The sequence below is a fragment of the Camelus ferus genome, chromosome 6 (assembly GCF_009834535.1).
Source record: "Camelus ferus isolate YT-003-E chromosome 6, BCGSAC_Cfer_1.0, whole genome shotgun sequence".
Classification (NCBI taxonomy): domain Eukaryota; kingdom Metazoa; phylum Chordata; class Mammalia; order Artiodactyla; family Camelidae; genus Camelus; species Camelus ferus.
In genome coordinates this window covers 13,751,932-13,770,139 of record NC_045701.1, presented here as the reverse complement: position 1 = coordinate 13,770,139, position 18,208 = coordinate 13,751,932, and the positions used below count along the sequence as shown (strand labels likewise).

The 18,208-nt window shown below is 35.0% G+C and overlaps 1 protein-coding gene across 8 annotated transcripts in view; it reads right to left on the bottom strand.

Moving 5' to 3' along the window:
* FAM214A (family with sequence similarity 214 member A) overlaps positions 1-18,208 on the bottom strand; it is a 101,446-nt gene that overhangs the window by 47,382 nt on the left and 35,856 nt on the right. Inside the window, exon 1 of one of the 8 annotated variants that reach the window (XM_014567909.2) lies at positions 5,745-5,932. The exons of the other annotated variants lie outside the window; for them this stretch is intronic. Coding sequence (XP_014423395.1) covers positions 5,745-5,781 — 37 coding nt within the window. The 5' untranslated portion in view covers positions 5,782-5,932. Of the gene's footprint in view, positions 1-5,744; positions 5,933-18,208 lie in introns of those variants that run through there. 8 annotated transcript variants of the gene reach the window in all.

Below are 18,208 nucleotides of genomic sequence, written 5' to 3'. Positions count from 1 at the left end.
CACAGATGCATGGGTACAAACTTAGAGCCACACAGTTTTTATTCATTTCCTTCTTACCTGCATTAATCTTATTTAATTTCTCTGTGCTCTATGTAAACCATTAAGCCTAATTCACCCTTTTTCAGGGCCTGAAAATCATGTAGCAGAAAATATTGTCCTTTCCACTGTTCTTCGTGGGAATATTCCTGATTACATGGTGTTATCACACCACACCACATGCAAAAAAAAAAAAAAAAAAACCATGGGAAAAAAAGCTGAGAAAATGCTGTCACAAAAGAAAACAAAGTCCTGTCTCTCAAAACCACAAGTTCTAGATTTAGCTATACTCTCAAAAGATGACCTTGTGCTAAAAAAGCAATAATCCACTATACTAGTGCTGTTTTGCTCTGTCCCAGCTTTACTAATCCCAGATAACTGGCACATAACTTTCCAAAATTATCCCCAAGCTTAACCTAATTTAGTCTTTCTTACATTTTTACCTCATGGGAATATGGTTACAACATAGGCTGGTCCCCAAAAATACATTCTGTCCTTTCAACCTCCTTCCCTCTACCACACGCATGACTCCTACTTCTAAGTATTTTCAACATTCAGATTTTCCACTGAGTGTGTGCTGGTATGCGTGAACCCTAAAACTCCAGCAGAAATGAAAAATGGATAGAGTTGTTTTTAATTAAGAGTTGAGCAACTTGAACATACACAGTAAGATCAGTTCTCTTGAACAAAGATGGAAGTAGGTAACATCCATTGCAGTGGACCTATCATCTCTAGTGCAGGGTGATTTATGCAAGAGAGTCCAGTTGAAATGCTGAGGCCAAAGGAGATGTCTTCCATGTCTCCTCTAATCTCAGTCTACAGCTCAGAGATGGCATGTAGGTCCTGGGGACCTAGATTTTGCATTCCAGGCCTGGCCCTCTTCTACCAGGTTCTCTATCAGAAGCTCATCCAGAACATAGGAGTCAGTCCAGGAATATGGAGGTACTTCCCAGAACAAATCCATCTGCAAGAGTCCTAATTATGGAGTACACATTAGAACATCTTCCCTTTCCCTCAGAAGCTACAAAACAGCACCCCATGCTCACTACTTAATGCTTTGCTTGCGTACATATCCTAAAGTCCTTATCTAGTCTGTTTGAAGCTTCAGTTCTTTAAAACTAATGCTTTTATTCTCTGACTAAAACCAAATTATGTTTAAAAAGATTTCTTAAAGAGAACTTATGAACCTCTGGATAGTTCCACAAAATTACTTATGTATATACAAATGTATTTTTCTCCTGGCAAGAGGGCTGATATAAGTCAGCAGATTTTCAAAAAGGTCAGTACCCCAAAATGAGAAAAACTGACATAGAGCAATCTTTTTGTTCTTTTTCTGTGTGGATATTTTTCAGAAAAGTGATTTAAGGTAAGTATGCATTCCCGAAAACAAATAAAACAATGCAATGCAATCAGGTAAGAAAAAGGATAATTATTTCTTAAAAAGTTCTCCTACCCTTTTTGTTAGATGTAAAATAATCTCTGGACCCAATGCAAAAGCCACTGAATGCATTGACAGTGAAAAAACGGAGTATGCTTGCAAGAGATTGCCTTTTCTTTACATTTTCTTGTTCTCTAATCCTCAATAAACTAAAGTTTATCTTCAGCAAACTAGAAGACTAAATATTCTAATTGTTCTAAAAGACTAAATGTTCATGTAAGAATCACAAAATCTTAGCACTTGGTGAAAATACGAAAACCAGGATGGGAACCCAGCTTAAACCTCTCTCCCAAAATAACTAAAATTATTACCACCCAAAGCAATGAAAATACTGTGGTCAGTTGAAAAGAACCTGAAATTTTGTGTACTTATTAAAATGACAAATAAAAGAGCATTTTCTGAACATTTTGGCTTACAAGTTTGAGTTTTCAAAATTTAGCCCTACACCACCAGATTTACATTCTGTAAATTCTTATATTTCAAAACCGTTACATTCATCATGTATGTGATAATATTTAATTTCTGGCTCCCAGACAGGTGGCTTGTCCCTTGTCATTAATGAGTGGTAAATACAAGGTCACCTTTAGCCCAATCCTAGTTGAGGAATTCAGAAGAAAAGTCAGAAACAAGTTACTTCCCAGTAAACAAATCCCTGGTGGATTTAGCAACTCTAGCCGGTCAGCTTGTGGCACTTGTATGCACACATGGGTGTGCACACACTTATGTGTGCACCAGAAATAACACTGCATCAAACAGAACACATGTTTTTTTTTCTGCTTTCTCTTCTTTACCTTCCCATTTACTCATTATTTCCTTGCTACTACTGACTATTATCCTTCTTCAGAGATTTAGTCATGCACTTCCCTATCAGCCCTGCCTTTTCTTCAGCCCAAATCCTCACATTTCCTCACATTTCATTTAGGTCATGCAAGATCTCAGAAAACTGAGATATCTGCCTAAAAGTATGTCTGCATATGTGAAACTTAGAGGGAAAATCTAAAAAAAAACTATACTTAAACTATACTTAAAATTCTGAGAATTTAAAAATGTAGAATAATTTTAAAGAAATGATAATGGCTAATATTTAGCAATAAAATGTTATGTAAATAACAGGGACTGTAAGTAACTGGCAGGGTTTCCCTTTCATACTCTGGATGACAAGAAGCTTACAGGAAAATCTGAAGCCCAACCATGTATGACCTTAGAGCCTGATTATTTTTTCTACCCTATCTTGACTACTTCTTGTAATTTATAATTTTAATGTCCCAGTGCTTATCACAAACCTTACAATTCAAATCCTTTGGTGAGCAGGAGTCTCTGAATGAGTAAAACTGAGATCAGTGAAGAAAGAACAAGGCAATATTTCCAGTTTCTCAAACAACAGTCATCATGCTACCACTTATAACTCAGCCTCATCACAAAGGATTATATAATCAGATTCAAGCAATACTGCAAACTGTTTTCAAAATTCGGGTCTTTGACTTTAGATTCAATGACCTTTGAAGATTAAAAAAAAAGAAAGATTTACTATACTCTGGCAAAAGCAATACGTTTATGCAACAACACTGTTGCTACATGAAAATGCCTGATGAAAAACTGTCAAGACTAAACTTCTCTGTCCAGATGACTATAATAATCAAATTTTTTTTAGATTCAGAATAATAACAAGTAATGGAATTTCTGCGTGGAAGAGTCAAAGAAACACTATACCATACATCACTTAGAGCATACATGTAGGAACCAAACATTTGAAATAATACTTGATGTAGAAGTGATTAAAAAAGAAAAGATTTCACTGAAGACCTAAAAAAAAGAAATACTCAGATTGGTACCCTTTTCTAGCTTGAAATTTTAAATTACAGAATTTTTTTTGAAGAACTGTAAATGAGACACTATTTACATAGTATTGCCTGGTGATTTCAAAATAAACAAAAAATTTTATTTTGTTTAAAATAAAATCAGTTATAGCAATCATTGCATCTGATAAATACTAGAACTCCTATTCGCTATTCTTTACCAAGTGGCTAAGACAAAAAAGAAATCACTAATTTTGAAAACTGAAGTATTTTCTACCTAGAAGTCCAAAAAGGATAGCCAATTAAAAAATCTGACACAAAATAAGACAATTAAAATTCTACTGTCAAATAATAGACAAATTCAAAGAGTTGAAATCTGCTTAGCAATGTCACTAGCCTTGATCAGATTTAAAAAATCAGTTATTATCCTGAGGTTCTGTTACTGAACAGGAACTTTTAGACGTTCCAGTATAACAACCACCCTTAGGTGCTGAGCCTAGGAATAAAGCCTGGGATTCTGCCAGAGTATTCCTCCTGCAACACAATGGCAGAGCTTTTGTGTGACACAGCAATAGATCCAAATTTCTTGCCAATATCATGCTCCTTTATTTTTGCAGCATATGAATGAAACCATCCTGCTCTTGGGAAGTCTGTTAATTCTTAAGAAATAAATCAAGGGGAAGGGGGTAGTAAACCAATTCAAGCAAAACTTTGGTTTTTGTGGTTCTATAATTAAAAAATAAGATGAGTAATATGAGAGTGATAGCTCAAAAATGGAAATACCTAGATTGATCTCCATGTGGTTAGAGCTGTATTTGATGAACCTGGGTCCTCTCAACATACCTCTGCCTCCCATCCCTGCCCCCATCATAGTTCCTCGTCTGCAAATGAGTGCTTTCTGTTGTGGAGGCCACCAAGACCAAAGAATATAATAGCTTTTTTTTTATTTTGCTATAATTTTTTTTAACTCTTATCAAATTCAAGTTTTGGGGTACACCTAACAAACTGAAAAAACTAAAAAATGCCAGAGTCTTTTAAAGTTTAGCAACATATAGGTTCACATAAAACATTATTTTAATGTTTGAGGAAAATTTATTTCGTAAACCTGCACCTACTATTTGAAGTCTTTAACTTAATACAGATATATATACATCATTAAAAATGATCAGCAGTGAGAACAAAAGCATGAAATATATTGAGATCTTCTCAAGAAATCTCTCTTCTCACTTATCAAAAATGCTAAACTTTTCTAATGAAAGGAATTCTTGAAGAGAACAACATCAAAGCCGATCTTATTCCAAAATATATCACTTGCAGAGATAAGAAATAAAGCTCAAATATTAACTTGGAATTTATATTATACTAATTTTATTCAGCCATAAATCACCTAGTCAATTAAAAAGGAGCCACTTACACAACCAGGTGAAAGTGGATAAGCAAAAGAAAATCCTTCATAAGCGGGCAATATATTTACTAATATTCTGTTCTGCTTTAATGAACTTAAAAGAATCATTAGTTAACTCAACTAAGTGAAATATAATTTCACAGTGTTTGAAATTATGTAAGAACTTTTGTTTATCTAAGATATTTTAAAACTTTCCTATCATCAGTTGGATGAACTGGTTTTTCCAGATATAAAAACAAAACTATAACCCATACTCTGTTCAATTATTACAAATATTGAATTAGTGAGGTTTAATTTAATAAGATACTACTATATTTGCAGTATTAACAAAGTCAGATATGGAATTATTACATTTAAGAGGCCTACTTCAATTTCAAAATATTACCTTAAACATTTCCAGTTTGTCTTCAAAAGCCTTTATTTTTCACACAGGCTTTGCAGTTGGATTATACTACTATCCTTTATCTGAACTGAGAAGAACTAGCCAACGCATTTAACAATTAAGAGGTTATACAATTTGAGGTAGCATCTTCAGAAATCCTTCATAGAAAGATAGCATGTCAATTCCTTAAACTATGTCAAAATTCTCACTAAGCTAAATTCTGACAATCTCTGTCAAATTCAGAAACAATGACTTTCAGTTAAAAATATGCAAATTATATTAAATACATTCTCATTAACAGCTTTTATTAAAAAAAAAAAAAAAAAAAAACAACCTCCTGCCCCCAAGTACAGTTAATACTTCTGTCTAACTCTCAATCTCCTCTCGGTTTTTCATTTTTACCATATTTTTCCCCTGTTAGAGTAAGCACATTGTATTTTGGTTTCTTTTCTCCCTACTCATTGTTCAGATCAGCATTTTAATAATCTTTTAAGCAATGCTGTTCAAAGAAAACAGGCTATATGAAGCTAAAGAAAATTCTCTAAGTTCAATGTTTTTCAAAGTGAGACATTTTGCTAGACCTATTTATCAAAAATCCACACAAAGCAAACACTACAACTGGTAAACAGCTACAGGAGAAAATTGGAAGCTTAAAAATAAAGCCGTTAAAAACACTTCATTACACACCTTCTCTGTGAAGCCCTTTGTTTCCACTGAAAACCATACTGGAATCCTTGTATAAAAGAAGTTGCCTTCTGGCTGTCAACAGCTATACAGTCAGTAACTGAGGGATCCAGATGTCTGCAGTGGTTAAAACAAATGTTCAGCGGTGGGTGCTGATTCCGCTTCCCTCTGTGTAAGGTTTTCACAAAGGCAGCAGAGTAAGAGCGCACATAGCAACAGCACTCACAGCTGATTGGATGGAGGGTGTGCTCCGCCGCCCCTGCTCGCTGGGTCCACTACAGCTTCCTGTCTACTTGGCAGCACTATCTTGTTGTCTTTGCTCCTCTTACCAACTCAGCTGTGTTTAGGCAACGTGAAAGGAGAGATCAGCAGGGTGATAATGACGAGATATTCTAGCATAAGCCCCTAAAATGTACGTCTCTGGGTGCTTTTAAAAAGAAGAGAAAGTCATAGAGCAAACATTTATTTCGGTCAGTGTTTCACATAAAACTGAGGACAAAGGGGTGGTGGAGGGGACAATTTATTACTTCGCATTTCAAGTAAATCAGGTTTTACCACGTAAAACTCTCTAAAAACAAAGAATATAAAAATTTGCAACAATTAGAATAAAGCATCTGTCTACACAGAACTATGAATTACTTTACAACAAACTTCACAAATTCCAAGAAAACACTGATCAGTTAGTTAAAATGAGATAGGACCTAAAAACAGTCCCCCCTCAAATTTATGCAGTGCCTTTTAAGGGAGCAAGAAAACTTAATGTTAACAGATTGCTTAGAAAAAGATTTTTAAAAGTAAAAATAAGTGCTTAGTAAACTCTAAAAATAAGATTTAACTAGGTATCTGCATTAAAATATCTTTTTACATAACACAACAATGACATTGAGCCTGAATTCATTTATTTTCTTTATCATAACATTATCTGGAGATAGGAAGACATAGGAGGTTTTTGGTTTTTTTTCTCTCCTCCAGGCTTCAAGTACCAGTCTACACTATCTCCACAAGCTTTAACAAAACCAAAAATCCCTCACCAACTTACAAAGATGTTTGAGAGTCAATGCAGGTAGTAGGAGATAAAGAGATATGAAGCATCAGAAAAAGTCTTCATTTAGGAAGTATTTCCTTTGAACATCACATAAACTAGGATAGTGTTTTTCAAACTTTTAAAGTAATGGAACCCTTTTAAATAACATTCTTCCAAAAAAAAATGCATTATTAGTGGTGGCAATAGAATTTCTGTATAGGAGGGGTTTGTGGGAGTAGGCAGAGGCTGCAGCAGAAGCATACTGTTTATTACTCAGATTTTTGTTTATCTGGAGTGTCTTGGAGGGAGGGAGCAGAGGCTGATGTAAATGTTGGCACTATTAAAGCACCCCATGAGCACCATGAGGCTATTTTTAAATAAGAGGCTACAAACACTGCAGTTTCCTATCAGCCCCAGAATCCACAAAATTCCTACCCTTGAAAACGCTTTTAGGAACCCTGGAATTCTACAGCATGTGAGTAAGAGATACAACCTGTAAGAGTTAAATCTAATTATTACCTTAGTGTAAAGAACCTGATCATTGGCTCCACAATTAGCCAGAGGGAGAGCTGCTAAGCCCTCTGAGAAATAACAAGAGAGAAGATGTGTTTGGGAACACAATCACTCTCTGAGGTGACTCAGAGAAAAAAACGGCATAGAAGAGAGAATAAGGACTTTGAACCCAGGCCGACCAACCTGTGTTCAAAATATGAAACTGCCATTTACAAACAGCGAGGCACTATAGAAATTGCTCAACTATTCTGAGCTAAGCTTCAGTTTTCTTATCTGTAAAATGGGGTTAACTTACAGGACTATTGTGAAGGCTAAAAGGTACTCTTTGCCAGCTAGACTGGTAATTTGGTCACTAAGGACTCTTAAGGTTCTTCAAAACTTAGAGACTTTGCAAAACAGTACTCCTCTTCTGCTAGGAGTGGTCTCCCACAACCCCTTCAATTGATGAGTCTCCCTTAAATTTCTCTTGCCCAGGGCAGCTTTCCCTGAGTCAAGGCTAGTCTCAGGCTCCCTGTACTTTTTTCTTAGTACTTAGCTCATAGAATGTTAAATAATTATTTGCAAAATGACTGGTTTGACATTCTCCTCCACTCCACTGTAAGTGCTTTAGGGAGGTACTACATCTGTCCACATTATTGCTACCTAGCACCATGCCTGATTTATATTCCACATAATATTTTATTTCATTGCACAACCATGGTAGGGGAGGGGGGAGGTGTAAATAGAACAAGTATCATTTTCTGCATTGTTCAAATAAGAAAATCAGCTCTACATGTTTATTTACTGCAGTCATACAACTAGAAATCAAATGAAATAAATTTTACAAAATTTTTGGATGAATAACTTTATAATTCAAAATTAACTGCTTCCTATATCTTTGGGAAAAAAGGAAGACTAATATATAATCTCTAAACTGTTTTAGAATACTTCCTCTCAGATATAATTCTTAAGCTTCTTAATTAAAGGCTAATGATAGCCTACATCTATAATCTAAAACTATTGATTAACATATACAAAGAGAACTTACTGAAAAAATATTCAATTTAGTCAAAAACATGTAATTATAAATGCTTAAAATGAGCTCCAAGAGACATACCACTTTACAAAGTAAAAGACACGCCACCTTAAAAAGTAAAATCCAATCAACAGATTTATTTAGTGAAATGCTTCCTCCATGCTACCAGTTTTCTAATAAATTTCAAAATAGCACTTTATATAATTCTGGAGAATGCTTGTTTTTTTCCCCTAGTTCATCTTGGCACACAGAATTATAAATGATCTCAACAGTCTACAAGTTAAGAATCTGAATAATATAAAATGCTGTACTAAGTGCTAGTCTCAGGTTCTCAGTTCTCAACACTCATCCATGAAAAATGCCCTTTTCCCTGCACCCCAGCCTAGCATGACCACAACCGTGCTCTCCAATTGTTCAAGAAATATAAATTACTTATATTATACTAATGTAGGGAAGTAAACAGGAAAGAAGATCTTTCATAAGTTTTTTTAAACTACATATTCCAGATATAAAATGGAAAAATTTGAAGTATCAACTGTTTCAGATCATGTGTGTCCTCTGTTAGCAGAAATAATTGGAAACTATCTACTGTTAAGATACCTTAGAGATAACCATACTAGCTTGGTCATTTTTTAAACAAAAAGAAATACTGCTAGAAGAAAAAAAAGGAACCCTTCAAAGGTAATTATTACATAGCTACTATATATGTAGGCCCATGGGCCAGGCATTTACACGCCCATCTCCTCTGACTCTGTGGTAGCTACTGTCCTCATAGATGAGGAAACAGGCCTGTCACTTGCCCAAGTAACCAGAACTAAGAGGGCAAAGCCAGGTGGTAGGTCTTCCTAAATCTAATATGCGTGCTTTTAAAAATCCCTTTCATATTTACATTCCCATAAGACAAATGTGGTATCACATAAGAAGTAAGTTTAAATACAGAAATTTCAAGTTAATATTTCCCACTTATTATTCATTCAATAACCACCACTACAGCCCCATTACCCTTAAAAACTGTCACTGATACACTATTTATAATACAGAAAACAGCATTTGACTGCTAAATAGGGTGTTGCTATAGTGTGATCACTACATGAGGACACAATAAAAGATTTAATCAGTGAGACTTCAGTACTTCATGAGCACAGATCACATACCTGATCCAGAGAAAAAAGGAAATAGAAAAGAACACTGAACTAGGAACCACAGATCTAGTCTAAACTCTACCACTAATCAGCTTTGTGACCTTAAGCACTTCTCTGAAATTGCTCATTTCTAAGTCAGGATTTTTTTTTTTTTTTTTGTCTGCAATGTTGGTGTGTTGTAAGGATCAAATAGGACAAGATACAATTATTTTGAAAATAGCAATATACAACACAAATAGGATATTAGCATCTCTGGTAGTCTGCAGTCCAGAGGATAGCAGTGTAAGTATGTTGGCACAAAATCCAATCTCATTACTGAAAAAACTCCTTAAAGCAGCTAGACATAATGGAGAAAAGCCAGAGAGTCTAGGGTTCAAGTTCTTTTCACTTAACAAGCTGTGCTATCAAATTATTTAACCTGAGTCTTTTTCTTCATCTGTAAAATGGGAGCAATACTTTATTTAAGAGATACATAACAGAAACCATCTAGCCTAGTACTTGGCCCTCAAGCAATTTGTTTCCTCTTTTCTTTCGCAAACACCAGGAATATAGGATGTTACTAGAGGGCAAATGTACATGCATACATACACACACACACCAACAAACAAAGGGCAATACATTAGTAGTATCCAATAACAATGGGGATGAAACTTAAATCTTGATTACCAAAGAAAGATTTTTATGACACTGATATTTTTTAAGTTTCTTAAATAGTATCACTTTAACAACACATTTCACAGCTCACTAACTCATTTGCAAGAAAGATTAAACAAAACTAAAATTTAAGATTGTTAACAGTTTTGGAAATCAGGGAAATTTATAGTTTTTCTCCTTCAATCAGAGTTTTTACTCAAAAATTATGCTGGTGATTACTAGGATAAATTAAGCCATAAAAAGTTACATTAATTTCCATTCTCATGGAGATTTCTAGCGATCATTATTGCTGAAATGATTACCCAATGATTTGTATTCATTATAACGTGATACAAATAAGCCAAGTGGCCAAAAAACAATTCAAACATACTGTGTTTTTCAGAGCTAAAACAATTCTTAAAATTAAAATACTAAAAAGTACCTAAGAGATTTAATTGGGATTCTCATCTTTCAAAAGATTTTGGGTTATGATGACCTACATTAGTTCCAGGAGCAGAGCCTTGTTTACAAAATCTAAGATCTTGGAGAGAAGAAAATGTTCTAGCCTGTTTTTTTGGCATCATTCATACTACATTGTTTAAAATGAGCTAGAACAGGGGTTATTTATAATCTAAGTTATTGGACAAACACTCTGTCTAAAAATATCTTATACACACTAGTCAGATTTAATAAGTATCAAGATCAGGTATAAGAATTCATTTTTAATATCCTACAGTACTTGATCTTAATTAATAAATATCATTAGTATATAAAATATGTGTCAAGATGCATATGGGTTCCCCTTTACCTATATCCATATTCCTTTACAGACGTGGTTTGGGATGTTATTATTATTATAAAGAATGGTATATTTGATTCAATCTTAAAAATCTAGAACCAATCAAGAATTTTTTATTTTGACAAAATGAAGTTTTAGTAAAAGTATTTCCATGGAAATAATGTATCTTACATTTACTTGTCTGTTTGACAATCACAGATGAAGAAGTAGAATCACTGAGATTAAGGCAGCTGATGGGTACCTGGGTGACTCACCTAACCCAAGTTTAATTCCAAGTCCTGTTTCCCACCCCTCAGTAACTAGTTATCAACGGTAGGTGTCATTACGTCTTCTAATTATGCCAATGGTCATACAAATGGCAGACTCTGTACTTTAAATTTTGGAGAATGTTAACAAAAATCAAGTAAAGTAAAAGAGTTGTGTAGAATTAAGAAAACCTCATGTAGGTTTAAGACTCAACTGTTAAGTCCACAAAGCTTAACCTACAAGATGATTACCATTATTATCTCAGTTTTAACCAATGAGGAAACTGAAGCTCAGGGAGATTAAGTAATTTGATCAAGCTTACGTAGAGCAGGTGACAAAATCAGAACTTGAACGTGGGTCTTTTAGTTCTTCTAAAACAGTAGGTAGGATTAAATGTGCTATGAAATTAATTTAAGGGATTGGGACCCTCATTTTCTTTTTAAATAAAACAGGAAAAAGACAAAATCAGTCACCATTGCATGAGCAACATTGAGTAATGACTTTTGTTTGGGAGGAGGGACTGTTAAGGCAGCAACTGCAACTATCTTTGTAACTGTGGGCAGTCAAAAAAATTTTAAACTCACTGCTCCATATGATACTGCCCCTTAGCTACCACCCCCCCCCCTTTAATTTTCTCAAGTAGTTGTTTGGTTCTACCTTACCACATTCAACCAACATGGGCTGTGGAAGCACATATTGAAGGCCGATACTAAGTTTTACCTAATTTGAGGAAGCAGCAGTTGCTACAGATACACAACCAGAACGTATGAATTCTATAACTGCTGAATATACCTTTTGTGTAGAGGGAGACAGTAGTTTTTTTTCTCTTCACACAAATGCTATAGTCAATCTATCAAAACTCTCCATTTTCAACACATTTTCAGTTTACACAATCATTTCATCCAGTGCCAGTAGTTACACTATTGAGTACCTCAATAGTACCACAGCTTTTAGACCAGGACAGACTTAGCCGCATCGCCAAGGAGGTAAAATCTACAGGGCTTCATGAACTGAGCACCTCAACTGCAACATGCACTTACTGAAAATAAATTTCCATTTCTCATTCTTGAAAACAAAACAGACCAACACACACACACACACACACACACACACACACACACACACACACACACACACACCCTATATTCAAACCAAAAATATTTGAGACCACCACAACAGAAAATGGTAGTGGAACGTCAAAGTTCTAGAAGCCTGTGCAGCCCCTCTGATACGCCCTACCTCTGGGCCAGTTCCCCTACTCTTCACCTGTGCTTTTTGCAAAACAGCACAGGGTAATTTTTGTCCAATCCTGACTTGTCTACTGACTCAGGAAAAAAAGTCAGGAAAGGAAAGGCTACATTTGACCACAGATTCCAGAGGGCAGGGATCGTGTTAGTTCTTGCTCATCACTGTATTTCCAGCACATATTTGTCAGGCACAGAGAAGGTGCTCAACAAGTATTTGTTTCAGAAGAGAAGGAAAGGAATCCAACTGCCCGAAGTTTTACTCTATTTAACAGTAAATTCTAAAAATGATGTCATTTTACCCATATAAGATGTAATCGCTAATTTAATATTTACCACAGAAGGCACTGTTCAGAAGAATTCAGACAACTTTGAATAAAAAACATTTTGTTAAAATATGTGAGTTTGGGTGGAAACATCTTAGAAATCAAGAACTTCTGACACAAAGTCCAAGTGTTTTGTATAAAATCAAAGCAAGCATTCCACGTTGTCAATCCCTTGATTTAGTACAAAAGTCTACACAAACTATAAAATATTAGGTGCAATAGCCTACAGAACAAAGCTGGGGCAAACTGTCTACCTCAAGCTATATTTAAGCTATCTAAACACAGAATAAAATACAAGTTAATAGAAGACACAATTTTGAGCACACTAGCAGAACAGCAAAATGGCTAATAACTAGGGTGAACATAAAAATCTTTGTCCAAATGATGATACATTTAGAGTGAAAGGAGACAACTGTGAAATAGGATTGGACATAGACATAAAGCAGGACCAGCCCAGGTAGCATTTATTCCATCCTATCCCCCAAGAAAACCAGAACTTCATGGTTAAAACAGACCTATAAAATGGTTAACCCAAATTACTTTAATTTTTCAAATGTAAAATTTGTATTCTATGAAACTCACTGATCTGACTCAAAATATAAAATGTATGATATTTTATGTCCGAAATAGTTAACAACTGTGTGTCAAGTTTTCCAAATGTCCTTTAAAAAAAAAAGTTACCATATGCCACTCACCACATCCTAGCTTACTCTTGTCTGAAGGGAAGGGAAAGATCAAATCCTCACCCACAAAGCACTGACAGTGATTAAGCATGCACTCGGAACTTACATGTTTTTTCAAGCATCTAATAAATGCCAGCTCCACACCAAGCACCATAACAGGTGTGAGGGATACTGCAGGGAAGAAGTCGGATGCTGTCTTGCCCTTGGAGAACAAATACTCTAGTGAAAGAGGCAGTCTAAAATGAGCAAGCCAGGGAAGACCAGGTTGTGGTATGTGGCCTCGTCTTCTTTCTTTTCCTAGAGCATGTCAGGCTCTTTCTAAATTTAGGAACTTTGCTTATACTACCCCCTTGGCCTGGAATTTTCTTCCCCTTACTCCTTACACAGCTGGTTCCTTCTTGTTCTCACCTCGCTTCTCAGAGAGGTCTTAGCTAATCATCCCAACCAAAGGGGTCTTCTCCCTGCCACCCAAGTTGTCACCCTCTTAACCTTTATATGTTTCCTTCAGAGCTCTTAGAAAATGTACTTATCTTACCAGTTGAAGAAATGTTTATTAACAATAATAGGCAACATTTATTGACTATTTTTTCAGAATCAAACACTATTATAAGCATTTTACATGAATTATCTCATTTAATCATTATGGCAGCCCTTTATGTACGTACTATTACTAGCCCTGTTTTTCCCATGACAAAACTAAAGACAGATTTCCTCTAAGTTTCTTAATAATAAGCTTACACTATTTCTTGATTTTTAAATTTTAGACATTCTAATTTCTTTATATTCCTTTCTCTTTTTAGCATCCTAGTTTCAAAGATGAAATGTTTCTTTCACTTTGAGTCTCTTTATTACCACTTAAATTTTTTAAGTGTATATATATTACTTGGAGAAGAATATTAAAATATAACCAACTAGCCTTTGTTTTCTCAAGTTCCTTGAGGACGCCTGGATGATCGTGGTGTCATTTTTGGCACCAGAACCCAGAGGCAATTGTGCTCTTGCTAGAGGTACTGTAGTAAGTAAAGTTCTACTTTTGTAGTTAGACAGGTTACTTCTTTTTCTCTGGGCCTTGTGCTTCCTCAACTGTAAAATTGAAAGAGACTCACATTAAGAACCTTTCCAACTCTGATTTCTAGCAATAGCATAACTTTCATTGTTAGTCATTCAGAGTCCCCTGGCAGATACCTGAACTCTGCAACATGAGCTACAAGAAAAAGCACAGGCCAGGGTTGTTCTATGCTGGACTACAGAAATATGCCTCCAGGACCAGAATTCCATCAACACAATAATGATTAAGATTTGAATATACTTCCTCAAAGGCATAGCTACGTTCCTTCCCCCAACTTCTGAAGAGTATACTGACTTAAGAAGAATACACATGCCCAGAGGAAGTTTTTAAGAAAGGAGTTATGAATGATGGAATTTAAGATTTTCTGCTATGCTCTTGCTACTTACTACAAAACACTGCTGATCAAACCCCTGCTATGGCACCCAATTTTTTTTTTTTTTTGAAGCTTTGGTGTGAAAAATGTTCTGGTTTGGGTAGGGGAAAAGACGCAGGTCCATTCTCTCCTTAACACAGCTAGAAAAGCTTATCAGTTTTGTGGGGATTTCCTTACTCCTACAGCTTATAGGAGGTTGGAAGGTACAAGGGCTTTTAATCCTATAGATTATTAAATTTCTGCCAGCAATTGTCTGGAATGAGAGAAGGAATCTCCAGCTTCATCCTGTTTTTCTCCTTATTTGTTCTAACACACAGCTACTTTAAAATAAATAGTGCAGTTTACTACTCTGACCAAAGAGTATCATAAAACAATAGCCATGGTATTGTGAGTATTGTGTGCCACGTTAATGTTCCCAAGAATTTTCATAAAAGGAAACACTAATCCCTCTTATATTACAAAGAATGGTGGTGAAGGGAAGAGATGGAAAAGAAAATAATCGGCCAACAGTAGAGATGAATGTCAGGTAATTTTTATAATAACAGGTCATAACGTAATTTTGAGGGCTAAAAAATTGATTTTAAGACAGTCAGATATTCAATAATAGCTCTGTACTGGTTTACAATGAAACAATAGAAATACACTGCCAAATTATTCTTCCAAAAGTTCTCGTTAATCATACCAAACTACTAAATAGTGCCCCATTATCAAATGAATGAATCTCAAAGTCCTTAGCTTAATATCCAAAACCCTAATCACCCTCATTCCTAAGTAATCCCTCCAATTCACATGTCTACCTGCTATTCCTTGAACATCATAATTGCTCATAATGTCCTCTCTTCCAATTCTCCCCCTCTCAATCTTTGTAAATGTCCATCTATCCAAATCATACCATCTTTTAAGGCTCAATATAGCTGTTGTTTCTGCCAAAAGACAGGTTCTGCCCTGAAATTAATCACCCCAGCTTAAGTTAATCATTCCCTATGAACTGATAATAGACATTTTTACCATTTTTTTGGTTATCAAATACGTTTGTGTAGTTATCTCATTTGATTCTTCCAATAACCTTGAGAAGTAGGCATAAAATCCCCATTTAGAAATAAAAACTGACACTATAGAGTTAGTTCTCAAAGTTACATAATTAACAAATCACAAAAAAAACACAAAAATTTTCCAGTAATAAGTTTTATGCTACACCACAAAGATATCAAAATGCATGCAAGCATTCATTCCATGATAAATATTTATTGAGCAGCTAATAAATGCCAGGCACCAGTCCACATATGGGGAAACACAGCAGTGAACAAACGCCACTAAGTCCCTGCCCTCATGAAGTTTACATTCCTAGTGGGAGAAAAACAAAAAAAGGAAATAAGTAAACACAGAACATCAGGTCAAGCAGTGATAAGGACTATGAAAAAGAATAATGCACGTTAAGAGATAATAAAAGAGCTGTACTCTTTTGACAGAATGATCAGGGAAGGCTTCATTGAGGAGGTGACAATTGAATAGAAAGTCAAATGTAGTAAAAGAGTCATAAGACTTGTATTCCAAAAAGGAACAGTAAATGTCAAATCCCCATGGTGTCAGTATGCACGTAGTCACTGAAGAACGGCAAGATCGATGTGCCTTGAGTACAGGGAAACTTAGAAGAGCACAAAGAAACGAGGTCAGAGAGGAAGCATGAGGCTTCAGGATTAAAAATTTAATTCTCTCCAATTCAGACATAACTCGAAGTAAAATTCAAAATATAATTCTTTTTCAATTGAAAAAGTCTTGAATTTCACCAATACTCATTTTCCTCCAAAATCTTAGTCCAAGTAATGTTTTTTTTTAAAAAAGCTAAATAAAATAAGAAAAAATCCACTAAAATTCTGATTAACTGTCCTATTTACATGACCTAATTTTTTTCCCCAAACAAACCAATCATTTTACTCACCTTTACCTTTACATATCCTTTTGGTGTACTCTAAACTCTTTCTAAATGTTGTCCAACATCAAGGGTCTAACTCCTTTTCTATAACAGAAAGCAACTGACTTCCTCAAAAGGTAGTATGACTAAAGACAATACCAGGACAACTAGAGAAACATGAATATAAACAGTGTATTAGATATTAGCATTGTGTTACTGCTAGATTCCTTGGGTGTGATAACTATATTGCAGGTATACGGGAGAATGTTCTTATTTTCAGGAGATACACACAGAGGTATAATGGTAAATGTTTAAGAACTGGCTCTGCAGAGGGAAAAAAAGCCTTGGTTTGTAGCACTGCCAGTTCCTATGGTGTAAATATTGCCACCGTTGCTGACTTCAAGCAACCAACTTGATGCAGAGTTGGAAAGAAATGTGGACAATCAGCTTTCACATGCTGTTACCAGCCAGTTCCATGTTGAAGTACACAGAGCTGAAGTGTCCTGATGTCTGCCACTTACTCTCAAATTATTAAAACAAAAAAGTCCCTATGTCTGCCTGTCTACCTAATCTACCTCTGAAGAAAGATAAAACAAAAGTGGTAAAATGTTCACAATCTATGAAAAGGTATTTAGATGTTAATTGCATGATTCCAACTTCTCCTGTGGGTTTGAAACTATAAACAACTAGATGTAAACTATATTATAGAGCAAGCAATAGAGGGAAGTTTAAAGAAATCCTATGGCCAATTCTTTTGTATATTAAAAAAAAATTTTATATGTCAAAATTTTGTGAGGTTTATCAAATACAATATAGAGCTTTAACCTGAAGTTCTTAAAATCAAAACATTTTTAAAAAGCAATTTGTCAAATAAAGTGCTAAAATTTCATATACTCTTACTGTTATAAACTTGCATATAAATGACCCACTAGATAATGAAGCAAACCATGATATCTCCTCACAAAAGAAAACGACTGATTTAGTTTTAAAATGTAAAAGAATTCTCTAGATATCAAGATAAAGTTTTATAAATGGCCTGATTTCAGCTATTGTTACCAAATTTTAATTCCATTCAAGAATATGTAAGTTTAATAAGTAGGAAAATTAAAAAATGGAAACTATGTTAATTAAAAAATGTTAATTCCTAACTATAAATGAGTTGTGCTCTCAAAAAGGGTAAGTTTTAAAGTCCAAATAATGGTCATACTTTGAATAAGTATTATTATTTATAAAAACATAAGTTATGTCTAGATTCCCAGGCTAGCCTACCAAAGGTTTCTTAACCTATAACATTAGGCCATTACTTGCAGTATCATGGAACAAGTCTAAATTCTAGGTCACAGAAGCAGAAGGGCCATGCTCCAAGCCTGAATCAATCCTGGGTAATTTCTGAAATAAAGAAAAAAGCAATTTGGGGCACCATCTGACCATTCTAATACATTTCCACTAACCTCTTTCTAGTGTCCACCCCCATCCCAGTCTCTCTGC